This window comes from Somniosus microcephalus, chromosome 11 (genome assembly GCF_052327205.1).
Source record: "Somniosus microcephalus isolate GS21.2 chromosome 11, FLI_Smic_1.0, whole genome shotgun sequence".
In the NCBI taxonomy this organism is placed as follows: Eukaryota; Metazoa; Chordata; class Chondrichthyes; order Squaliformes; family Somniosidae; genus Somniosus; species Somniosus microcephalus.
Genome location: NC_140997.1, coordinates 176,775,518 through 176,802,299, shown reverse-complemented (window position 1 = coordinate 176,802,299; position 26,782 = coordinate 176,775,518). Strand labels below are relative to the sequence as shown.

General features: G+C 48.7%; 1 protein-coding gene across 3 annotated transcripts in view; it reads left to right on the top strand.

Annotated features, from left to right (window-relative positions):
• Positions 1–226: 226 nt before the first annotated feature.
• The window catches only part of LOC147110997 (microphthalmia-associated transcription factor-like), a 439,553-nt gene continuing 412,997 nt past the window's right edge, over positions 227–26,782 (top strand). For 2 of the 3 annotated variants that reach the window (XM_086001449.1, XM_086001447.1), the window contains exon 1: positions 227–524. In XM_086001449.1, coding sequence (XP_085857575.1) covers positions 421–524 — 104 coding nt within the window. In that variant the 5' untranslated portion in view covers positions 227–420. The remainder of the gene's footprint in view (positions 525–26,782) is intronic. The other variant, XM_086001446.1, reaches the window with a different exon arrangement.

Below are 26,782 nucleotides of genomic sequence, written 5' to 3'. Positions count from 1 at the left end.
GTAGAATTTACTGTGGTGGTTGCTGCAGCAGCCAATAAAACCTGCTGACATTACACTGTATGCGAGCACCAGCCGGCCGGTCAGCCAGCGGCACATGTTCCAGCGGCAGGCTGCGCGCCGCGGTGCGCTCTGGGAGTTGTAGTCCGCCGGCTCCCGGGCGGCCGGCGGGAAGTGAAGGGACGGCCGGCCCCCGAGAACTACAGCCCCCGGCGGCCTGTGCGGCCCGACGCAGGCGCGGTGTGGAGACGGCAGGAGGAGGTGGCGAGGCTCCGGGTCTGATGCGGAGACAGCGGCTGTCACTAAGCGAAACTTTGTATCTTGTTGACATTTACCGTGTCGCCGCCGCCGCTTTTGACATTTAAAGAAAAAAGAAACCCAATTTTATTTGTAGAGCCGCTGCCCCCCCACCTCTCCGGACCCATGCAGGCTGAGTCGGGAATTGTTCCGGATTTTGAAGTCGCGGAGGAATTTCATGAAGAAGCGAAAACGTTTTACGAGCTGAAGAGCCAACCGCTGAGCCGCAGGTTAGTGGCAGCGAGAGACAGAGAGAGGCAGCCGGTGACAGCGGGGGAGAGGGGGCAGTGACAGGGGAGAGGGGCAGTGACAGGGGAGAGGGACAGTGACAGGGGGGATTGGGGGCAGTGACAGGGGGGAGAGGGGCAGTGACAGGGGAGAGGGACAGTGACAGGGGGGATTGGGGGCATTGACAGGGGGAGAGGGGGCAGTGACGGGGGAGAGGGGGCAGTGACATGGGGAGAGGGGCAGTGACGGGGGAGAGGGGGGCAGTGACAGGGGGAGAGGGGCAGTGACAGGGAGGGGAGAGGGGCAGTGACAGGGAGGGGGATTGGGGGCAGTGACGGGGGAGAGGGGGCAGTGACAGGGAGGGGGAGAGGGGCAGTGACAGGAAGGAGAGGGGGCAGTGACAGGGAGGAGAGGTGCAGTGACGGGGGAGAGGGGGCAGTGACGGGGAGAGGGGGGCAGTGACCGAGGGGATTGGGGGCAGTGACGGGGGAGAGGGGGCAGTGACGGGGGAGAGGGGGCAGTGACAGGGGGAGAGGGGGCAGTGACAGAGGAGATTGGGGGCAGTGACAGGGGGGAGAGGGGGCAGTGACAGCGGGGGAGAGGGGGCAGTGACGGGGGAGAGGGGGGCAGTGACAGGGGGAGTGGGGGAAGTGACGGGGGAGAGGGGGCAGTGACAATGAGGAGAGGGGGCAGTGACGGGGGAGAGGGGCAGTGACGGGGGAGAGGGGGCAGTGACAGGGGGGAGAGGGGGCAGTGACAGGGGGGAGAGGGGGCAGTGACAGGGGGAGAGGGACAGTGACAGGGGGGTTGGGGGCAGTGACGGGGGAGAGGGGGCAGTGACAGGGGGATTGGGGGCAGTGACAGGGGGGAGAGGGGACAGTGACAGGGGAGAGGGGCAGTGACAGGGGAGAGGGACAGTGACAGGGGGGATTGGGGGCAGTGACAGGGGGGATTGGGGGCAGTGACAGGGGGGAGAGGGGACAGTGACAGGGGAGAGGGGCAGTGACAGGGGAGAGGGACAGTGACGGGGGATTGGGGGCAGTGACAGGGGGGATTGGGGGCAGTGACAGAGGGGAGAGGGGGCAGTGACGGGGGAGAGGGGGCATTGACAGGGGGAGAGGGGGCAGTGACGGGGGAGAGGGGGCAGTGACGGGGGAGAGGGGGGCATTGACAGGGGGAGAGGGGGCAGTGACGGGGGAGAGGGGGCAGTGACATGGGGGAGAGGGGGCAGTGACGGGGGGAGGGGGCAGTGACGGGGAGAGGGGCAGTGATGGGGGAGAGGGGGGCAGTGACAGGGGGAGAGGGGCAGTGACAGGGAGGGGGAGAGGGGCAGTGACGGGGGGAGAGGGGGCAGTGACAGGGAGGGGGAGAGGGGGCAGTGACGGGGGAGAGGGACAGTGACAGGGAGGGGGATTGGGGGCAGTGACAGGGAGGGGGATTGGGGGCAGTGACAGGGAGGGGGATTGGGGGCAGTGACGGGGGAGGGGGCAGTGACGGGGGAGAGGGGCAGTGACAGGGAGGAGAGGGGGCAGTGACAGGGGGAGAGGGGCAGTGACAGGGGGAGAGGGGGCACTGACAATGAGGAGAGGGGGCAGTGATGGGGATTGGGGCAGTGACAGGGAGGAGAGGGGCAGTGACAGGGGGAGAGGGGGCAGTGACAGGGGGGAGAGGGGCAGTGACAGGGAGGAGAGGGGGCAGTGACAGGGAGGAGAGGGGGCAGTGACAGGGAGGAGAAGTGCAGTGACGGGGGAGAGGGGGCAGTGACGGGGAGGAGAAGTGCAGTGACGGGGGAGAGGGGGCAGTGACGGGGAGAGGGGGCAGTGACCGAGGGGATTGGGGGCAGTGACGGGGGAGAGGGGGCAGTGACAGGGGGAGAGGGGGCAGTGACAGAGGAGATTGGGGGCAGTGACAGGGGGGAGAGGGGGCAGTGACAGCGGGGGAGAGGGGCAGTGACAGGGAGGAGAGGGGGCAGTGACAGGGAGGAGAGGGGGCAGTGACAGGGAGGAGAAGTGCAGTGACGGGGGAGAGGGGGCAGTGACGGGGAGAGGGGGCAGTGACCGAGGGGATTGGGGGCAGTGACGGGGGAGAGGGGGCAGTGACAGGGGGAGAGGGGGCAGTGACAGAGGAGATTGGGGGCAGTGACAGGGGGGAGAGGGGGCAGTGACAGCGGGGGAGAGGGGGCAGTGACAGGGGGGAGAGGGGGCAGTGACAGGGGGAGTGGGGGAAGTGACGGGGGAGAGGGGGCAGTGACAATGAGGAGAGGGGGCAGTGACGGGGGAGAGGGGCAGTGACAGGGGGGAGAGGGGGCAGTGACAGGGGGGAGAGGGGGCAGTGACAGGGGGGAGAGGGGGCAGTGACAGGGGGGAGAGGGGGCAGTGACAGGGGGGAGAGGGGGCAGTGACAGGGGGGAGAGGGGGCAGTGACAGGGAGGGGAGGGGGCAGGGGACGGGGGGGGAGGCGGGAGAGTGGTCTAGGATATGGGGCAGAGGGGGCTGGGACTGGGGGGGTAGAGGGGGCTGGGACTGGGGGGATAGGGGGAGAGGGGGCAGTGAGAGCAGGGGGAAAGGGGGAGTGGAGGTGGTGAGAGCGGGGGAGAGGGGCAGTGGGGGGTGATAGAGAAGGGGACAGTGAGGGGCAGTGGGGGGGGGATAGAGAAGGGGGCAGTGAGAGTTGGGAAGAGGGGCAGTGAGAGAGAGGGGGAAAGGGAGCTGAGAGAGAGAGGGAAAGGGGGCGGAGTGAGTGGTGGGAGGAAAGGGGGAGAGGGAGGCAGGGAGAAGGGGGCAGTGGGACGAAGGGGCAGTGCCTGCCCAGGGCCAGGGCCGTGCTCCGCTGCCCGCTGCAGGCAGCATGCTGTGGGCGCTGTCGCTGTCAGCGAGCCGCTCATTACCAGCCCAGGAGAGGCAGGGCGCCGTGCCGGTGCTCAGCGCTGTTTGCCAGCCCTGGCCGCTTTCTTTAATCCCTAAGTAAGGAGACGGCGATTCACGGACACTCCACCTATTCCTCGGGGCTGGTTAACGTGTCCCGAAGGCGAGGGGCAGTTGCAAAGAGACACGTCCCACCCTTGAACTAAGCCAACGCTGTTTGTGTTTGTTTATATAGTCTGTGTGAAGCACCGCCTTCGTTCCGAGAAGTTTTTATTTAAAGTCTCTCTGCAGGGTGTGTGCGGAATGAGCAAGAATTCTCTGCACTCCAGGACTGAAGTTGTAGGTTAAGCGAAGGAGATAGCCCAGCTTTATGAAACAGAGAAACTCGGTTCTACATTTACAGTACAATAGTTTACAAGGACTTTCTTTAATCCTTAAAAAAGGGAGAGAAAAATCCGAGCTGATCGGCTTGAGAGAGAAGCGGCAGAATTTCGTTTTTATTTTGGGGATATAATTAAATTAATTTTAAAGAACACATTGTACAATTTATTTTTAGTATTCATGTTATCTGCCAGCGAAATAGTCATCAGGGTGAACCAACAGTTAAACCATATGGTAAGCACAAATGCTGTGACTAACCCTCTAGGGGTTAATGCATGTATAGCCGGGGTGTTTCCAGGAGCTACTTTATTTGTTCAGGTGACACAACATAACAAAAAAAAGTGCCCTTTTTTGGAGTCTGAGGATATTGGGCACATCTCTTCTTTCCTGACAGGCAATAAGTGCTCGGATTGGCATGTTTTCATATTCCATGTCACTGGTCCCTTATTACTTGATCTGGTATATCATAATCATGCAAAAATCTGGCCACTGTAATGAGAGAACATTACAACCACATCTTATCATAGGAAGGATGTGTTTTGTGCACACGCCTGTTCTCCCAGGGTTATTGCTGTAGAAAGTGGCAACACACATCCCTTCCACCACCTTTTCATCACTTTACAGGCAACTTATTCTGATTCTGCTTATTTACAAAGAGGATATTTCCTGCAAAAAACATTGCACCCTCTCCTTACAAAGTACCATTAAACTATTGTGCTTTGATCTGAAGCTGATTGTAGCCAAATCTTGTAGAGCTCAGAACCTACCCTCAGCCCCAATCCGCTGTAGTACAATAATCTGTTGTCCAGTACAGATTAGATCACATTGGATTTAAAAAAAGCCAAATTATTTTATTCTTTGTGAAATTTTGCCTTCAGACCTGTTCATAAGGCACTATTTCAGTTATTTCTATGACAGATGTGATTAATTAACACAAGTGATTGTTTTCTTCTAGCTGTCCCCAGAGACAGGTGTACTTTTCCAGAATATTTCTACACCTGCTTCTGGCGGCTTAATCTTTTGGTGGCAACAATTTTGTTGTTCTTGAAAAAGCTTTTCTGCAGTGTGCTGTGCTTTGCATCATTAGAACATCCCCTATCAAGTTATGTAAACTAAAAGGATTCACTGTGTCATAGTGATGGCAAAAGCAATATAGCCCATGGAAATGCCTTTTTTTCTAGTTTTGCTCATGTAATTTCTGACCTATGATTTTGAATTCAGTCTATAAGCTCATGGAAGTATAATTGGTGAACTTAATAGTAGAATTGCATCTCGGAGAACCCTGAGTAACAAATGGCTTTGCATGCAGTTAGGTTAATCTATTTTTGAACATTGGTTTTGAGTTTTAAGTTTCTTTACTTTGTCTGCTGCCCAAGCTCAGTTTCCTCCCTGACATTCAGTTTGTCAGCAAGATCACTTTCTTTCATTTCCCCATGTCACCTGCCTTCCCCCTACCTCTCTCCCTCTTTTGCCAAAACTCTGATCCATGCTTCTGTCACCTTGTAGCTGGCTTCCCATGCCAGCCTCTCCATTTTCACCATCCAGCCATTCAGAATGCTGTGTACAGTGTTTGCACCCACACTGGGGCTTATCACCCATCATGTTAAATTTGCTTTTAAGATTCCCAATCTCACTTTCAAATCCCTCAACACCATGCCCCTTCATATTCTCCTCCATCTCAATGTCCATGCACACATCTTCTGCCCCCTAACACCATTCCTTCCACCACTATTGGCGGCTGCTCCCTTCAGCCACCCTACCCTGGCCCTTTGAAACCCTGCCAGCATCTGCAGCTGGTTGCCTCCCTCCCTGCCTTTAAAATCCGCATTATGCCCTTCCTTTTACCATGTGCTTTTGCCCCCTGCCTTCTAAAGCATTCTGCATCATCTCTTTGCACATATTATAAAAGTATAGGTTGTTACTGTTTAAATTGAACTGCAGAAGTTACTGAATGTTCAAAAAGAAGAGCGGTGAGTTGTGTGAAATGGCCAAGGTGTGGCTTTTTCTCCACACTGAGCAGATTCAGTAGGGTCTGAACAGACATGACATTATCTCATTCCAATTGGGTGAAAATTTGGAGTTCAGGCCAAATCCACACAAAGTTATCCTTTTAGAAAGTACAGATTATAATATTTAAAAGCATCTGTAGCAATATACATACTCTGCTTTCTGTTTGAGCAGCACACAGACTGTAAGAGTTAGATCGTCCAGACTTTTCTATATTAAGGCAGTGTCATTCATTGCTGTAAACCATTGTGGATTAAACATTAAATATTGTAGTAATCTGAGGTGTTTAAACAGTGTTGCTAAAATATGGCGAATAATAGCTAGTAGTACAGGTTAGGAGTAAAACTTTTATTTTACTGTTCTTGGTTAATCGTTCACATATCACTGGTTCTTGAGCAATTTTATTATATACAGGTATCCGAATGTGTACACTTACTTTGCTTACTAAATGAAAAATTGGGGGATTAACGTGAATGATGTACGTATACTGCTAAACTTGTGCTGCTAAACTAAGATTGCAAGCTATCTGGATTTATCCACAATCTCTGGGCAGCCAAGCAGTGCAAAATTAGTTTACAAAATGCCTGAGCAGGCTGACATTTACTCTGCCCAGATAGGGGAATGCTATGAAGTATTGAAGTGCTGTGGCAACTTACAAGGCACACGTTGTTTACTGTGCTGTACAGAAATAAAAGACAGAAAATTATCTGCAAAATTCACAGCACAAGCACTCAGTTATGAGTTCCCAATATGTATACTAATCTGTGTAGCTAAGTAAATGGCTAGGTTATACAAAATGTTCAGGCTCATTTGAAGTTTTTGAATACCAAGTTTTACATTTGAGCTACTTGTTTGCATTAGTTTTTTTTATGTGTTTTAAATACAAGGTTTTTGGTAAGGAAATAACTGAGAACATAAGTAAAATACAAATTTAAAAGGATTTAGTTTGGAGTTCACTTATCCTTAGATATAAACACAACATAGCTTGACATTCTCCTCCTAAAAATTACAATAATACACCTTTCTGAGGACTGTTTTAGAAAGTGTGTGAGAATCTTACATGCTCTCCAAAGTTTGTACTGTGATACTGTATTTAATTATAGTAAAGTAACATTTTTGAATGTATTGTAACTCAAGTTTTTTGTTAGCTTGCTGATAAATATTTCTGTATAAAGACTTATGCTGAGGACTCATTTGAGCTACTTGTTTGCATTTTTTTTCGTGTTTTAAATAAAAGGTTTTTGGTAAAGGAAACAACTGAGAACATAAGTAAAATACAAATTTAAAAAGATTAGTTTAAGGTGGTGGGAAGGATAGAACAGTGAATCATAGAGTCATACAGCACAGAAGGAGGCTATTCAGCTCATCGTGCCTGTACTGGCTCTTTGAATGAGCTGCCCATAGTGCTGCACACTTTTCCTTTTCAAGTATTTATCCAATTCCCTTTTGAAAGTTACCATTGAATCTGCTTCCACCACCCTTTCAGGCAGTGCATTCCAGATCACAACAACTTGTGAATGGCGGTTGAGTTTGTTTTATGCTTTTTATTGTTTTGTGTTGAACCCGACTGCATAAGATATTATCAAAGTATACATGCAGCAGCATTTATTTTGTCTGAGCCTCTGTAGAATTTGATGCTGAGCATTTTGAAATCGAAACATGTAGGATCATTTATAAACATCTAGAAGACCGTTTCAGGATTATGGAGCAATTCATACAGAATTCGACAAGAGCATTTAAATCCTGCTATTTTTTACTCTCCCTGATAAGCTTTTATAGTATTGTCTAATTGTAAAATATTGCAATTTTCTTTTGGTATGGCAATCCTCTGAAAGCTCAGTCATGAAACCAAAACTGTATCTTTGTTTACAATCAGTAAAACAATAGCTACCAGTGCAGATTCTTGGAATGTATCCATTGAATGGTCAAAGTTGCTTCTACGAATCAAAGCAAGTTTTATCATCAAATGGTGCCAGATTAGTAGTTGAAGTTTATTACTACATTGTAAACTAAAAATAGTAAACATAGTTTTGAAATTTTGATCAAAGTTACCTTTCTGGCAAAAAAAACCCCACAGAGCACAAGGGAAATAATGTTTTTCTTTACTCAGCATTTGGGCTTTTCTCTTGTGTATTGTCATTTTTCTTCAGTATGTGTATTCAGAAAATGCAATTGTGGGTTGTCTGCTGACATTGTACTTTCTCTCAGTGTAAAATATCTAGGCAAAGACACTGCACTGGGAGGGTATAGTGCATATTTTTATATTGTGTGTGTAATGTATCCATAAAGTTAGCATGCTTTTTAAAAATGGTGTTTCTGTCGAATGATGTAGGTTTATTCATCTGCTACTGGTGTAGATTGATGTGATTAATTTTTCCCAGGGAGAGTGCTGAAAGTATTTCAGGAGGAAGTTGTGTATTATTTGACTCCCCAGTCACACCAATGTGAAATAAAATGAATATGACTGCTTGTGTTGTACAGATCCTGGGAGGATCAAAAGTGTGTTACTACTGAAACCTGAAGAAAAATCACAGCAACAATTTAAATCTTTTACAGCAGCTACTGAGGAATTTTATTCTGATATATACAGACAGAGCTAAGCAAACTTCTTCACTGTTTCCAGATCATGGTACCGTCCTTTCTTCTGGACTGTTGCTCATTTGGTTATAAATCCCGCTGCTTGCCCCACCCAAATTGCTGTGGTGGCAGTGTGGCGCTTATCATCAAGTCACACCTTGGTCTCTTCCCCTACTCCCCTGGCACCGTTTCTTCCCTTGTGCAATCTGTTTCACCCCTCTTGCCTCTACTTTAAAATCCACATTGTCTACCAGACCCCATGCTGAGTTTCTCCCCAAAATATCTGCTGTCCTTTCCTCACCCAGCCTATGCACTGAGTGACTCTCCATCCTTGGTGATTTTGATCTCTATCTCTATGCCCTTTGTCCTTTTCCCTTTATCCCTCTGAATTCACTGCCCTCCTATCCTCCCTCAACCTCTCCCTCCATAGAATCTCACCTACCCATATTTATGGCCACCTCTTGACCTCACTATGGTACTTATTAGGGATAATATGGCAGTAGAAAAACGTGACGGAGCTATCGGCAAGACAGAAATAGAATCCATGTGGATAGAGATAAGTGGCAGGTAACATTCGCACCACACACGTGCCAGGCAATGACTATCTCCAACAAGCGAGAGTCTAACCACCGCCCCTTGACATTCAATGGCATTACCATCGCTGAATCCCCCACGATCAACATCCTGGGGGGTCACCATTGACCAGAAACTTAACTGGACCAGCCACATAAATACTGTGGCTACAAGAGCAGGTCAGAGGCTGGGTATTCTGCTGCGAGTGTCTCACCTGACTCCCCAAAGCCTTTCCACCATCTACAAGGCACAAGTAAGGAGTGTGATGGAATACTCTCCACTTGCCTGGATGAGTGCAGCTCCAACAACACTCAAGAAGCTTAACACCATCCAGGACAAAGCAGCCCGCTTGATTGGCACCCCATCCACCACCTTAAACATTCACTCCCTCCACCACCGGCGGACCGTGGCTGCAATGTGCACTATCTACAAATGGCACTGCAGCAACTCGCCAAGGCTTCTTCAGCAGCACCTCCCAAACTCGCGACCTCTTCCACCTAGAAGGACAAGGGCAGCAGGCGCATGGGAACACCACCACCTCAAAGTTCCCCTCCAAGTCACACACCATCCTGATTTAGAAGTATATCGCCGATTCTTCATCGTCGCTGGGTCAAAATCCTGGAACTCGCTCCCTAACAGCACTGTGGGAGTACCTTCACCACACGGACTGCAGCGGTTCAAGAAGGCAGCTCACCACCACCTTCTCAAGGGCAATTAGGGATGGGCAATAAATGCTGGCCTTGCCAACGACATCCACATCCCATACACAAATAAAATAAAAGACAATAAAGGATTAATTACACTAATAGGGGTAGTCTACAGGTCACCTTAATAGTGGAAGGGAGGTGGAGGAAGAAATATGCAGATAAATTAGGGAAATTAGTAAAAAACATAGAATAATAATCATGGGTGATATCAACTACCCAGATATTAATTGGACAGAAGAGGTAGGTAAAGGGGATAAGGGAATGGAGTTCCTACAATGTGTACAGGACTCCTTTCTAACCCAATATGTAAAAAGCCCAACAAGGGAGGATTTGCTATTGGATCTAGTAATGGGGAATGAACCAGAGCAGATAAGAGAAGTAAAAGTAGGGGAACATCCAGGCAATAGTGACCATAATATAATATGCTTTAAGATAATAATTGAGAAGGAAATAGGTATGGCAAAGACCAGGGTAAAAGATTGGAGAAAAGCTGATTTTGAAGGGCTGAAAATAGAACTTGGGAAAATAAAATGGGCAACAGTATTGGCAAACAATGATATAGAAAAGCAATTTGAAACATTTAAAATAATGTTCAACAGAATCCAGTAAAATATATTCTGCTAATAAACAAGAACAAGCTAAACACTAATGAGACACCATGGATGTATAAAGCCATAAGGGAACAATTGAGGGTAAGGAAAGAGGCATATATTAAGTATATGGACAGCAGGGGAGAGCATGATAAGGGAGAATATGAATGGATTCAGAGAGAAGTAAAAAAAACAATTAGGAAGGCAAAGAGGAACTATGAAATTAAATTATCAAGGAACATAAAACAAAATAGTAAAATATTTTACAGGCCCATCAATAAAAAAAGGAAGGTAGGGATGGGAATAGGACCACACAGAGATGGCGACGATAATACTATTGGCAGCAATAGAGAGATGGCAGGGATATTAAATAACTACTTTGCTTCTGTATTTACCAGGGAGATAGAACAGGTGGAGATGGCATTGGATGATGAGATTACTAATGGGTTAACTGCATTTAAAATAAAATGAGGAGATATACTTAAAGTCATCAAACTCAAAGAGGATAAAATCCCTGGTTGGACAGATTACATCCATGCATTTTAAACGAATCTAGGGAAGAAATAGTAGAGGTATTACTACACATGTTTAGTAATTCATTAGAAAAAGGTGTAGTGCCAGACGACTGGCAGATAGCTAACGTAATACCTATATTTAAGAAAGGAGATAGAACATGTCCAGGGAACTATAGGCCAGTCAGCTTAACATTGGTGGTAGGAAAAATAATGGAATCCCTACTAAAGGAGAAAATAGAAGAACATCTAGAAATGAAAAATATAATAAATAGCCAGCATGGATTTCAAAAGGGAAAGTCTTACTTGACCAACCTCATTGAATTTTTTGAAGCGGTAGCAGAAAGAGTAGACAAGGGTAATGTAGTAGATGTAATTTATCTAGATTTTCAATAGACCTTCGATAAAGTACCACATAATAGACTAATGAATAAGGTCAGATAATGTGGAGTCAGGACAAGTAGCAGAATGGATTGCTAGCTGGCTTCAAGACAGAAAGCAAAGAGTAGGGGTAAAGAATAGCTATTGCAGAAGGTGGGTACTGGTGCTCCACAAGGGCAGTGCTGGGACCACTGTTATTCACAATTTATATTAACGGTTTAGACCTTGGAATCAAAAACACAATTTCTAAATTGGTGGACGACACCAAATTGGGGGGGATAGCCAACACTAAGGAGGACTGCAACAAATTACAAGAAGACATTAATAAACTTGCAGAATGGGTATATAATTGGCAAATGAAATTCAACATATAAATGTGAGGTATTACATTTTGGTAAGAAGAATAGGGAGGTCACTTATTACTTGGAAAATAAAAATCTAAATGGGGTAGAGGAACAAAGGGATCCAGGAGTACAAATACACAAATCACTAAAAGTATTGACACAGGTTAACAAGGCCATAAAAAAAAGCAAACCAAGCACTAGGATTTATTTCTAGAGGGATAAAATTGAAAAGTAGTGATGTTATGGTAAACTTGTATCGAACCTTGGTTAGACCACACTTGGAGTACTGTGTGCAATTCTGGTCGCCATATTATAAAAAGGATATAGAGGCACTGGAAAGGGTGCAGAGAAGATTTACAAGGATGATACTAGAAATGCAAGTGTACACCTATCAGGAAAGGACTAACAGGCTGGGTTTCTTTTCTCTTGAAAAGAGAAGGCTGAGGGGTGACCTAATAGAGGTCTTTAAAATCATGAAAAGTTTTGATAGAGTAGATACAGAGAGAATGTTTCCACTTGTGGGGAAGAGCAAAACTAGAGGCCATCAATATAAGATAGTCACCAAAAAAATCAAATAGGGAATTCAGAAGAAACTTCTTTACCCAGAGAGTGGTGAGAATGTGGAACTCGCTACCACAAGGAGTGTTTGAAGTGAATAGTATAGATGCATTTAAGGGGCAATTAGATAAGCATATGAGGGAGAAGGGAATAGAGGGTTATGCGAATAGGGTTAGATGAGGAAAGAGAGGAGGAGGCCCGAGTGGAGCATAAGCACCGGCATAGACTGGTTGGGCCGAATGGCCTGTTTCTATGCTGTATATCCTATGTAATATGGTCTACATTTATGGTCTTGATTACATTCTCATTGACTGCGGTCATGGTGCATTATCTCTCCTCAACCTCTCTGTAACCTTTGACACACTCAACGATGCAATCCTCTTCAGTGCCTCTTCTCAATTATCCAGCTCAGTGGAACTGCCCTTCTTTGGTTACACTCATACCTATTCAATCATAGCCAGAGCATCTCCAGCAATGGCATCACTTCCAGCACTGGTACTGTAGCATCTGGAGGCCTCCAAGGTTCTATCCTTGACTCTCCTCTTACTCATCTACATGCTGTCCCTTGGCGAAATCCTCCGCAGATATGTGGTGCACTTCCACGTGCACACTGATGATGTCCAGCTCTACCTCTCCAGCACCCCTCTTGACTTCTCCATTGCCTCTGTGTTGTTAAACTTTCTGTTCAACATCCGGTCTTGGAAGAGCTGCAATTTCCTTCAGTGAAACACCTAAACAGTGGGAAGACTGAAGCCATTGTCGTCTGCCCGCACCACAAACTCTGTATTCTCGTCACTGACTTCATCTCCCCCAGCCACTGTCGCAGGCTGAAGGAGACTGTTTGCAACCCAGGTGTCTTACTTGACCCTAAGCTGAGTGTCTGACCCCATATCCTCTCCATCGCAAAGACTGCCTACTTACACATTCATAACAGCGTCCACCTCCACCACTGCATCAGCCCCTGTGCTGCTAAAACCTTCATCCATCCCTTTGTCACCTCTAGACTCAACTATTTTGATGCGCTCCTGACTGTCCTCCACACTTCGTAAACTTTAGCTCCTCCAAAACTGAATTCTATCCTACACCAAGTCTCGCTTGCCCTCCACCATTGTCTTCTCCATTAGCTCTGGTTCCCCCAACAGCTTCAATTAAAAATTCTCATCCTTGTGTTTAAATCCTTCAATGGTCTTGCCCCACCCTATCTCGGTACCCTCCTCCAGCCCTATAACCCTTACAAACTCTCCGCTTTTCTGACTCTGTCCTCTTGTGGATCCCCTGCTCCCTTCGTCACACCATTGGTGGGCTTGTGTTTAGGTGCTCAGGCTCCATGCTTCGGAATTCCCTCCCTACACTACTCTGCCGCACTTACTCACCAATAACTGCTCACCGATGCTCAGTTTGGGTCCGGCCAGGACCAATCGGCTCCAGACCTCATTACAGCCTTGGTCCAAACATGGACAAAAGAGCTGAATTCCAGAGATGAGGCGAGAGTGACTGCCCTTGCCATCAAGGCAGCATTTGACCAAGTGTGGCATCAAGAAGCCCGAGTAAAATTGAAGTCATTGGGAATCAGAGGAAAAAATCTCCACTGGCTGAAGTCATACTTAGCACAAAGGAAGATGGATGTGGTTGTTGGAGGCCAATCGTCTCAGCCCCAGGACATTGCTGCAGGAGTTCATCAAGGCATTGTCCTAGGCCCAACCATCAATGACCTTCCCTCCACCATAACATAGATACATAGAAACATAGAAGATAGGAGCAGGAGTAGGCCATTCGGCCCCTCGAGCCTGCTCCGCCATTCAATGAGATCATGGCTGATCATCCAAATTCAGTACCCTGTTCCTGCCTTCTCTCCATATTCCTTGATCCCTTTAGCCTTAAGAAATATATCCAATTCCTTCTTGAATATATTTAATGAATTGGCCTCCACTGCCTTCTGTGGTAGAGAATTCCACAGGTTCACCACTCTCTGGGTGAAGAAATTCCTCCTCATCTCTGTCCTAAATGGCTTACCCTTTATCCTTAGACTGTGACCCCTGGTTCGGGACTCCCCGACCATTGGGAACATCCTTCCAGCATCTAGTCTGTCTAGTCCTGTTAGAATTTTATAAGTTTCGACGAGATCCCCTCTCATTCTTCTAAACTCCAGCGAGTACAAGCCCAATCGACCCAACCTCTCCTCATACGTCATTCCTGCCATCCCAGGTATCAGCCTGGTGAATCTTTGCTGCACTCCTTCCATGGCAAGAACATCCTTCCTCAGATAAGGCGACCAAAACTGCACACAATACTCCAGATGTGGTCTCACCAAGGCCCTGTACAACTGCAGCAAGACATCCTTGTTCCTGTACTCAAACCCTCTCGCTACGAAGGCCAACATACCATTTGCCTTCTTAACCGCCTGCTGCCCCTGCATGCTTACTTTCAGCGATTGGTGCACAAGGACGACCAGGTCTCGATGCACTTCCCCTTCTCCCAATCTATTGCCATTCAGATAATAATCTGCCTTCCTGTTTTTGACACCAAAGTGGATAACCTCGCATTTATCCACGAGATATTGCATCTGCCATGCTTCTGCCCAATCACCCAACCTGTCCAGATCATACTGGAGTTTATCGGTATCCTCCTCACAGCACACACACCCACCCAGCTTTGTGTCATCTGCAAACTTGGAGATATTACATCTAGTTCCCTCATCCAGATCATTAATATATATTGTGAATAGCTGGGGTCCAAGGATCGATCCCTGCGGTACCCCACTAGTCACTGCCTGCCACTCGGAAAAAGAGCCGTTTATTCCAACTCTTTGCTTTCTGACTGCCAACCAGTTCTCTATCCAAGTCAATACCTTGCCCCCAATCCCATGTGCCTTAATTTTACACGCTAATCTCTTATGCGGGACCTTATCGAAAGCCTTTTGAAAATCCAAATACACCACATCCACTGGTTCTCCCTTATCTATTTTACCAGTTACATCCTCAAAAAATTCCAGTAGATTAGTCAAGCACGATTTACCTTTTGTAAATCCATGTTGACTTTGTCCGATCCGATCACTTTTTTTCCAAGTGCTCTGCCATTACATCCTTTATAATGGACTCTAGCATTTTCCCCAGTACCGATGTCAGGCTTACCGGTCTGTAATTCCCCGTTTTCTCTCTACCACCCTTTTTGAACAGTGGGGTAACATTAGCTACCCGCCAATCCATGGGTACTGTTCCAGAGTCTATCAAATTTTGGAAGATGACCCACAATGCATCTACTATTTCTAGGGCCACTTCCTTATGTACCCTGAGATGTAGATTATCAGGCCCTGGGGATTTGTCGGCCCTCAATCCCATCAATTTCCCTAACACCATTTCCCTACAAATACTGATTTCTATCAGTTCCTCCCTGTCATTAGACCCTATATTCCCCGACATCTTTGGGAGGTTATTTGTGTCCTCTTTTGTGAAGCCAGAACCAAAGTATGTATTTAATTGGTCTGCCATTTCTTTGTTCCTCATTATAAATTCCCCTGATTCTGACTGCAAGGGACCTACGCTTGACTCCACCAATCTTTTTCTCTTCACATATCTATAAAAGCTTTTACAGTCAGTTTTTATGTTCCCTGAAAGCTTACTCTCATATTCTATTTCCCCCCTCTTAATTAATCCCTTTGTCCTCCTTTGTTGAATCCTAAACTTCTCCCAATCCTCAGGTTTACTGCTTTTTCTGGCCAATTTATATGTCCTCTCCTTGGGGCTTATGCTATCCCTAATTTCCCTTGTTAGCCACGGTTGAGTCACCTTTTTTGTTTTATAAGGTCAGAAGTGGGGATGTTTGCTGATGATTGCACAGTGTTCAGCTTCTTTCCCAACTCCTCAGATAATGAAGCAGTCCATGCCCGCATGCAGCAATACCTAGACAACATTCAGGCTTGGGCTGATACGTGGCAAGAAACATTCACGCCACACAAGTACCAGGCAATGACCATCTCCAACAAGAGAAAGTCTAATCACCTCCCCTTGATGTTCAATGGCATTACCATCGTTGAATCCCCCATGCAAATGTAACACCCCTATTTAAGAAAGGAGGGAAACAGAAAGCAGGAAACTAGACCAGTTAGCCCAACATCTGCCATTGGGAAAATGCTGGGGTCCTTCATTAAGGAAGCAGTAGCAGGGCATTTGGAAAATCATAATGTAGCCAAGCACAGTCAGCATGTTTTTATGAAAGGGAAATCATGTTTAACAAACTTGCTGGAGTTCTTTGAGGATGTAACGAGCAGGGTGGACAAAGGTGAACCAGTGGATGTGGTGATTTGGATTTCGGAGTAGATAAGGAGTGAAGGCATTTGATAAGGTGCCACATAAAAGGTTACTGCATAAGATAAGAGCTCACAGAATTGGGGATAATATATTAGCATGGATAGAGAATTAGCTAACTAACAGAAAGCAGAGAGTCGGGATAAAAGGGCCATTTTCAGGTTGGCAAATTGTAAGTAGTGGGATGCCACAGGGATCAGTGCTGGGGTCTCAACTATTTACAATCTATATTAATGACTTGGATAAAGGGACCGAAAGTTCTGTAGCCAAATTTGCTGATGATACAAAGATTGGTGGGAAAGCAAGAGGACTCAAAGAACCTGCAAAGGGATATAGACAGGCTAAGTGAGTGGGCAAACATTTGGCAGATGGAGTATAATGTGGGAAAGTGCAAGGTTATACACTTTGGCAGGAAAAATAAAAAAGCAAATTATTATTTAAATGGAGATAGATTACAAAATGCTACAGTTCAGAGGGACCTGGGGGTCCTTGTGCACAAAACACAAAAATTTAGCATGCAGGTACAGCAAGTAATCAAAAAGGCAAATGGAATGTTGACCTTTATTTCAAAGGGGTTGGAGTATAAAAGCAGGGAAGTTCTGCTACAACCCTACAGGGTATTGGTGAGACCACACCTTGAGTACTGCGTACAGTTTTGGTCTCCTTATTTAAGGAAGGATATACTTGCATTGGAGGCAGTTCAGAGATGATTCACTAGGTTAATTCCAGATATGAGGGGGTTGAGTTATGAGGGAAGGTTGAGCAGGCTGGGCCTATACTCATTAGAGTTTAGAAGAATGAGAGTTGATCTTATTGAAACATATAAGGTACTGAGGGGGCCGACAAGGTAGATGCAGAGAAGATGTTTCCCCTCGTGGGGAAATCTAGAATGCGGGGTACAGTTTTGGAATAAAGGGTCGGCCTTTTAGAATTGAGATGAGGAGGAATTTCTTCTCTCAGAGGGTGGTAAATCTGTGGAATTCTCTGCCCCAGAGAGCTGTAGAGGCTGGGTCATTAAATACATTTAAGGTGGAGATAGATACATTTTTGCAAGATAAGGGAGTGAAGGGTTATGGGGAACAGGTGGGGAAGTGCTTTGACCTCAAGATCAGCCATGATCTTATTGAATGGTGGAGCAGGCTCGAGGGGCCAAGTGGCCTATTGCTGCTCCTATTTCTTATGTTCTTATGTTCATCAATATCCTCGGGGTCCCCATTGACCAGAAATATAACTGGACCAGCCATATAAATACTGTGGCTACGAGAGCAGGTCAAAGGCTGGGTATTCTGTGGCAAGTGACTCACCTCCTGACTCCCCAAAGCCTTTCCACCATCTACAAGGCACAAGTAAGGAGTGTGATGGAATACTCTCCTCTTGCCTGGATGAGTGCAGCTCCAACAACACTCAAGAAGCTCGACACCATCCAGGACAAAGCAACCCACTTGGTTGGCACCCTATCCACCACCTTAAACATTCACTCCCTCCACCACTGGCACCGTGGCTCCAGTGTGTACCATCTACAAGATGCACTGCATCAACTCGCCAAGGCTTCTTCAACAGCACCTCCCAAACCACAACTTCTACCATCTAGAAGGACAAGGGCAGCAGGCACACGGGAACACCACCACCTCCAAGTTCCCCTCTAAGGCACACACCATCTTGACTTGGAAGTATATCGCCGATCCTTCATCATTGCTGGGTCAAAATCTTAGAACTGCCTCCCTAACAGCACTGTGGGAGTAGCTTCACCACACGGACTGCAGCAGTTCAAGAAGGTGGCTCACCACCACCTTCTCAAGGGCAATTAAGGATGGGCAATAAATGCTGGCCTTGCCAGCGATGCCCACATCGCTTGAATGAATTTTTAAAAAAATGCCCTCTCCTTGTTTAAGGCCCTCCTTGAAACCCAGCTCTTTGACCAATCTTTTGGTCACCCCTTCTAATATTTTGTTCTTTGGCTCAGTGTCTGTTTCTTTAATTACGCCTCTGTGAAGTGCCTTAGGGCATTTTTCTACATTAAAGGTGCTAAATAAATACAAGTTGCTTTCTCAAAATTTAATTTTATGTTTCTTTAACTAAATTTGTGGTCTGCAAGGTTAGGAGATTAGTGCTGGAGAGTGGCACCCTTTGCACATCATCTCTCCTTTGGTCTTTTTGATTATCATACCTAGTTTTGTGGCAAATTGTACTGAATTATGATCAGTTTTGTACTATGGAACTTTCAGAAACTGGGTTGAGACTGCCTAAAGATATGGGCCTAGAAATTCAGCTGTTTGCGCCAGCCGTTAGCGCCAGATTTCCGGCGCTATCCACTTAGCGCCCGGGCACCGCCGGATCTGCGCCTACGCCGAAATTCAGCTGGGCTTTAGCGCCGGCGCAAAGTGTTAGCGCCCGCTCAGCTGCGCGCGCATCTTATGACGTCATTCCGTCGTGCAACGCCGTTTGTGCGCCCCAAACCGGAAATTCAGTGGCGCCCGGCCGATGTGGGCGTGGCGCTGCTAAGAACTGTGAAATGGAACTCAACAGAGGCCCTGTGGGATTCGGGGAGCGCTAATTAAAGGGCACATCCACTCACCCATAAAAGCCAGCCATTTCGCTGCAATGACTTGACTGGTTTGGATTTCTGCACAGAGAGCAAGGCACAGAGATTACTGATTTCAGACACCATAGGAGAGGTATTTTTGGCTTCTAGCCAGTGCTTTGACATTTGCATCCTTGTGATTTTGCTGTTTGGAACTTTGTAATGGGGGCTGCATGGGGGGCCAACCCTCAGTTGCTACATTTTGTGCGAAGGGCTCGCAGACGCTTTGAGAGAGGGCCAGGCATGCCTAGATGCAGAGGGGCCATTAGGCGTCGCCAACGTAGGCCTTACCCAGTCAGGCAATACCGGGAGCAGGTCTCATATCTCACCATGACTGCGGCGCATTGTGTTAAGAGGCTGCGCTTCAGAAGGGAGGTGGTTGGAGAGATCTGCCAGCTGCTTCATGCAGATTTGCAGCCACAGCTCATGTCCAGGGCGTCTCTCTCGGTGGAAGTGAAGGTCACGGTGGCTCTCAGCTTTTATGCAAGCGGCTCCTTCCAAGCCGCTGCTGGGGACATTGCGAACATCTCCCAGTTCGCCGCGCATCGCTGCATCCGACAGGTCACCGAAGCACTTTTCGCGAGGAGGCACCAATTCATCTCCTTCCCCATGACCCAACACAAGCAGGAGCAGCGTGCAGTCGGATTTGCCAGGATCGCGGGCTTCCCCATGGTGCAGGGCGCCATTGACTGCACGCATGTGGCTATGCGGGCACCTATCCACAATGCCGAGCAATACCGCAACCGGAAGGGCTACCATTCCCTAAATGTGCAGCTGGTGTGTGACCACAGGCAGCGCATCCTAGCTGTCAATGCCCGCTTCCCAGGAAGCAGCCACGATGCCTTTATCCTGTGCCAGACTACTGTGGCTGACATGTTCCAGGCACAGCCTCCACCAAGGGGATGGCTTATCGGGGACAAGGGCTACCCTTTGTGCAGATGGCTCATGACCCCGCTCCGCGCGCCCAGGACCCCAGCGGAGCTGGCATACAACGAAAGCCATCAAGCCACAAGGAACCTAATAGAGCAAACGATAGGCGTCCTCAAGCAACGGTTCCGTTGCCTGGATCGTTCCGGCGGGTCTCTTCAGTATTCGCCGGATAGAGTCTCCCAGTTCGTCGTGGTGTGCTGCATGCTCCACAACCTCGCTATCCGCAGGACTCAGGCACTGCCACCTGACATTGCCCCACCACCTCAGGAGGACGAGCAGGAGGACCCTGAGGAGGAGGAGCACCAGGCCAGGAGGGAGCGACAAGGTCCAAGGGCCGTCCGCCGGGGGCTTATTGCTCGACACTTCTAGGCCCCCTGTCAGGGAATGGCCTGGGCCACTGAACGCAGCCGCTCCGCAAGCCCTCAGCCGGTTAACCCAACAACCACTTGAAACATGACACCTGCACATGGTGAATAAATAAACATCTTTATTTCAAAAGCTCAGGGCCCTTCCCACATGGAAGAGCAAAACAGAGAAGACCCCCAAAAAACAGTCACAAACTTCTGTCACTCCCAAAACCTGGGGAGGACTAACAAAACATCACCATCCAAATGGCCTTTGTCACTGGCCTAACAAAAACAAGCCCCCCCCACAACACAAACACCCCCATAAAACCAAACCACATAATGCCCCCCAGAACAGAAGCCCCCGCATCACCCAAACCCTCGCTCAACACACTCTATTCGGTGTGGCGAGAGGGCGAGTCTGTCGACAGCCGTCTTTTGCCCCGGCCCGTCCTGCTGCTGCGCCTCAAGCTGGGCCGTGAGGCTGTGGCGAGGCTGGGGGAAGGATCTTCAGGGCGACAAGGCGTCTCGCCAGATGCCCTTGGGGGTCGGCCTACACGAGGGCGGGCCCGGGAGGGGCCGGCTGGTGGCTGCTGCAGCTGTGGGTGGCCCTCTTCACTGGCTGCAGCAGCTCCTTGCACCCTGGCTGGGGGAGTGGCAGGCTCGCCTGCACCAATGGGGACAAGGTGGGTGATGCCAGGCGCGCGCTGGTCGCCAGACACACGTGCACTCGGGCGGCCTGGCCGGGGAGCAAGCGCGCCAAACTGTTGGTCGCCAGACCGGTGTGCGGCAGCAGGGCGGCGGCTGGCCTGGCGACGCCTCCGCGCCAGTGCGAGGGTGGCAGAAGTCAGTGCCCCAACTGCGCCGGCATGTGCCCGCATCTGCAGTGCCATTGTCTGCACAGCACCTCTCAGCTGGCGACTGGCGTGCTGCGCTGCCTCGAGTTGTTGCACCCCCCTCTCATGCGCTGCCACAAGGAGCTCCACCCCCCTGGCGTGCGCTGCTGCGAATTGCTCTAGGCCTCTGGCCTGGGATTGGCCGAAAGCCACCACACTTTGTGCGAGGCTTTCGATGGCGTGAGGCATCTGTGCCACCACCTCCATGATTTCGACGTGCCGCCGCTCCGACGCCGCCGACATCTCGTCCAGGAGGCGCACCTCCTGGGCGACGTCCGAGTCCGGACTGGAGGGCGCCTCCCCCCTCTGGGCAGAAGGCTGGTGTGCCACCGGAGCCTTGCCGCGTGCGTCCATGCCACTGGGACCAGGTTCGGGGCTCCCCTCCCCCGCCTCCCCCTGGCTCTCCGGCACGCCAGACGTCTCCCCTTCATTGCCATCTCCTGGAGCGGAGGAGGGTTCCCCCGAGGTGGCGCCTTCCTGCTGCTCCTCGACGTCCTCCTCCTCCGAGGGCCTGGCTGTCTGGGCTTCAGGGAGCACCTCCTCCTCACCAGCTGAAAGCAGGAAGGCACAAGTGTAGCTTTAGAGTGAGGACAGGCCGACAGCGAGGGAGGCCGCACTGGTGCATTATGCGCATTTTTCGGCCAGTGGGGAAGGATGTAGATCTGATGCGCGAGGGCAAGGAGAGAGGTGCACCCGGTCCTGTCCTTACCAGTGGGTTCCAGTATAGGGTCGGCGTCGCCGAGCGCCACAGGCCCAATCACCGGGTGACGCAGCAGTCGGGCCACCCTCTCTTCCAGAACCGTTAGCTCCTGGTAATCGCGAGGGCCTCCACCAGTGACACGCAGGCTCCTGGCGTTCCTCGCCAGCTTGGCCTGCAAGAGAAAGGAGGGCGTCTAAGTACAGTGTGGTGCCCCGTTGTTGTGTGTGAGGCCTCCCATGGTGGAATAGCTTGCACAGTGTGGTGCCCTGTTGCTGTGTGTGAGGCCTCCCATGGTGGAATAGCTTGCACAGTGTGGTGCCCTGTTGCTGTGTGTGAGGCCTCCCATGGTGGAATAGCTTGCACAGTGTGATAAGTGCAGAAAGAGCTATTGATTAACATGCAAGTGCCATTGCAGCGGCAGCAGGGCTGGGCATTAGACCTTGGATGTCCCTTTGGCCCTAATGGGAGGTGCACATGCAAGGATGAGGGGGACACTGGAAAGGGTACTCACCTTGACCAGCCGACATAGGTCATTGTATTTCTTGCGGCACTGGTCCGCACTCCTGGGAACATCGGAGTTGGAGGAGACCCTCCGGGCAATTTTGGTCCACGCCTCCCTGAACTGGCTCCTGGGAGCCTTCCTGCCACTAGCCGGGCACACGACCCGTCTTCTCTTGCGTACCCCATGAAGGAGCACACCCAGCGCATGCTCAGAGAACCGCTGGGCTCTTTCACGGGCCCTCTCCATGACCTCCAGGCGTTGATTTGGTACACAACCAGTCCTGAGGCCTAGTTGCAGGGCTACAGCATGCAGGGCGTGGCTGCAGTCAAAGTTGACCCTTCCCCCTTTAAGAGCTGGCCGGCGTCAGGGTGTCTGCTGACACTCACCACATGATCGCACCTGCGCTGCGCCCGGAATCGGCGTTATCAGGCTGCATCGCCGGATTAGCGCCTGAACACAGGGTTCCAACGCCTTTTGCAGCGCTCGGCCAAAAAGTTGGCCAAATCTACTGAATTTCGGCGAGCTCGCCTGCACTTTCCGGCGGCCGCTAAATTTGCCGAGCGCCCGACTTTAGCGCCGCAATAGCGTCCGAACTGAATTTCTAGGCCATGCTGTGTAGGGCACTTGATATCCGCAGAGAAAAAGAGACTTTTATCCCATCGATCTAGGTAAGATTTGGAGTTTGGTCCTCGTCTAAAAATTTCTACTGATGATATTGACGGATAAATGCTTAATACACACGTATGATATTTCTCTACCTATTTTAATGTAGGCATTAACCTGATTATTTTAAATAGGTTAATGTTCTTGTTAAAACAGCTGGGAAAGAAATGTCCTATGAACTGGCTGAGATTGCCAACAGTCATTTCTAGGCTTAGTGGCACTAACCTTCTGTACCACATAGTACTTGACTTTATGTTTCTCTGAATATGCTGATGAGTGAAACTACGACAATAAAAATATAAAATAACAAAACATTTTTCTGAATACCATGTTATGTTGATAGCACATAACCAAGGCTGATGCTCCAGTGTGGTGCTGAAGGGATACAACATTGTAAGCGGTGCTGTCCTTAGATGAGGCATTAAACTGAGGCCCCGTCTGCATTTTCAACAGGATGTCAAAGATCCCAGATCATACAAATCAGAGAAGAGCAGTGAGTTCTTACAGTGTCTTGTCCAACATTTATCCTTCAAACACCATCCAAAAATAGATAACTGGCCATTCATCTCACTGCTGTGTGTGGAATCTTGTTGTGGGCTAAAATGGCTGCTGCATTTTCTCACATAACAACAGTGATTATGCTTTCAGAGTAATTCATTGTATGTGAAGCATGTTTGAGACATTGCTGAGAGACATGATACAGTGCTATATAAATGCAAGTCTGTCAGTCTTTTTTCAAACTTACAGAATACATAGTTGTATGTGCTTGAGATTCGGTTGAAAATTGTAGTTAGATGATTTTTACTTGCATTCCCTTTTGGAACAGTAAAGTAAATGAGATGGCACTGCTGTTCTGGAGACAGCAGTATCCCTGGAAGGATCCAAAACATAAGTATCTTTGATGTTGGAGGCAGCCATGCTTCTGGCCGTCAGTGGGCTGAGTGGCTCAGTCTGCCTGCTATGTACAGGCCAGTGAAATAATTTTGTGCACTCGCAACCTTTGGGGAAGGTAGATCTGGCAGAAATAATGTAACAGTTGTTTCTGATATTTTGGCTGCTGTGGCATTCACCCTACATTTAAAAATGGACTGGTTTCTGCTGAGTCCAGGACTCTGAGGCACTGTGTATTGTGACGACTCTGTTTTACACTTTCTTTATTGTCCTGGTTTAAAATTACATCCAATAAAGATTGTGTTTGATATTTCACATGCACATTCCCTGTGCAGATGTACAAACATTGAAAGTGAACCACTTAAGACAATAACAATAAATGTCTTGTCTAACCTTTAGACATCTTCCTTGACAAAGCAGAATGGTCATGAACTCATCTGTGCTAGTGCTGGCTCACTCTCAACTAGTAGATTGTATACTTGCTGCACAGTAAGACCTACAATATGTTACCTTTTCCATTAATAAGGTGACATTGGAAGGGAGTTCACCAAAGCGCAACAATGAAATGATTGATGTATTAAACAAGTGATTAATATCAACCTCCATTGGGACTGAAAGTATAGCCATGGTTGTATGAGGTGAGTGTGTTTACTGCTTGCTCTCAGACTACCCATATTTGCTTTTATTTAAAATCCAGAAGTCAGATTTGGGAAAAATTATAAATGCTCTTGTGAATTTTTATTCTTTACACAGATTTTATGTATTTTTAACATAAAGCATGTGAAATATTTATTTGATTAAAAAATATGGGGGAAAAATTTGGTTGCTTTGCACCTCCTGAATGGGGTGCAAAGCAACTAGCGCTGGGGCACAAAGCAACTCGCACCCGGGTGCGGCGATGTTTGCACCGCTCGCAAAATTGACCAGACATTTTGTGGCAGTGCTAAACACTACTGCCACGATCTCCTGCGCCCGCAGATCGTGACGTCAATCGAGCGTGCAACGCCCCGGTAGCGCCCCGGACCGGATATTGAGCGGTGCCCCCTACTTTACCGCCTGCCGCTAGCAATGACAGGTTGAGGGGAGCGTTTTGCAGTTGGGAAGGGACTGAGGGAGCGCTATTTAAAGGTGACCGCTTCCTGCCTTTTTTTGTCGCCGACATTTTTGCACCACGCATTCTGAGAGAGAGAGCGAGAGAGACTTCTGGAGAGATTCAACGCTGTGTGAAGGAGTTTTGGGTACTGAGCAGCACTTTGCAGGTTCATTTTGATTTGACCTACCTTGCAGCGATTTAGAAGAGTCTATGGGGGCTGCACTCTGAGCTCTTTCCCTGGGCCTCTCCATTGTTCTTTCCAGCAGGTTTGATGTACAGGTCTCTCCAGGCCAAGATTCAAGGCTGCAATGAGCAGGATGTGGATGGAGAGCAAGATCGACCCTGCCCTTTAAGAACTGGCCAGTGCCAGTGTGTCTGTGTTCCATTGCTGACTGACATCACTTGAGCTTCGCCAGCGCTCTGAGGTAGCGCCTCGTTCCTTGGCATTAGCACCTTAAGAGAGGTGTGTAGCACCTGATTTAGCACTCCAATCACCTCCAGGGGCGATAGAAGCCAAGTTTGCAATCGGAGGCGATAATTAGTGGCAGGCACTAAACTTTGCACCCGGCCGCTAATTGCGCCCCAAACGGGGCGATACCGAATTTCTCCCCCTATATGTTTAAAGATTGATTTGAAATTTGTTGTAATGTTTACCCATTCTAGGAATGGAGATAATGCACTATTGAATTTTAACTAAGATTTATATATTCATGCTAAAAATTAGTGGTGCAATTAGTTCACAGTAAACTAGTGGCCCTGCTATTATAAGGATGGTGCAGGGGAGCACAGTAATGTGGCGGAACCTGAAAATCCTGAGGATGTGAAGGTCCTGCCGATAGTAACGACAGGACCACATTATCATTTTCTTCTTCTGATTCCCGCCCAGCAGCCTGCCAAATTAACAGGCTGGCAGGTGGGAGAACCACTGGCAGGATGCCGCAGCCAGGGAACTTTGGGGACGGCCCCCGGCAATCGGGAGAGATCAGAGCTTGTTTTGTGTGTGGGGGGTGGGGGGAAAGGTGGTGGTGTTAGAGCCCAGCAGTTGGGAGAGAAGGATTGCGGCTCGGGATCGGAGTTTGGTGGGGGGGGGGGAGGCGGGGTCAGGGCCCAGCAATTGGGAGGGAGGAATCAGGGCTTGGTAGGAGTAGGGACAGCGATCGCGGCAGCGAGGAGTGGCCGCAGGTTTGCTTGAGTGGCTGGTGGGAAGCACTTCTGCTCCTCCTGGCCCACAAGCAACGCGCTAAAAAGCTGAATCCGACTGCTCCCGCCTCCATTTCAGTGCCGGGTTTCCCGAGCCCTGGGAAACACAGCCGACGAGTGTTAACTTCAAATCAGGCTCCCAACTGCACTGTGGGAGCCTGATTTTAATATGATAATATGTCTCGCCTCTCCAAGAGGGGACACACGTGGCACGCAACCCACCACCGTAAAAATGGCAGCAGGCGCGTATGCTGCAGGTTGGGGACACGTTCCCCGCTTTAACATTTTTTAACTCTTCCCTCCTCAACCCTCTCCCGCCCATCATGGGGGTTTAATATCGAGGCCAGCATATTTTTTTTTCTGGAACAGGGCTATAGTGTGTTTTATAATTGATCCTTTGACATACTTTCTAACATAAGAGTAACAGTGCAGTTTTTTTTATCGGAAATGAAATTTGTTATAACTTGCACTGCTTCTTTTCTAGGTTTTGTGGATCTTCAGGCTTCAAAGCCTGGTTAGCAGAGATTTTCCACTTAATCAGACTTGATTATATGTACGTGAATGGGACGTAACTGGTCAGAAGTATGGGAGGAGGAGATAGCTGATGCTGAATCTCCGCTCTTAATGTGGAAATGCACTTCTTCTACATGCTTCCCCAATGG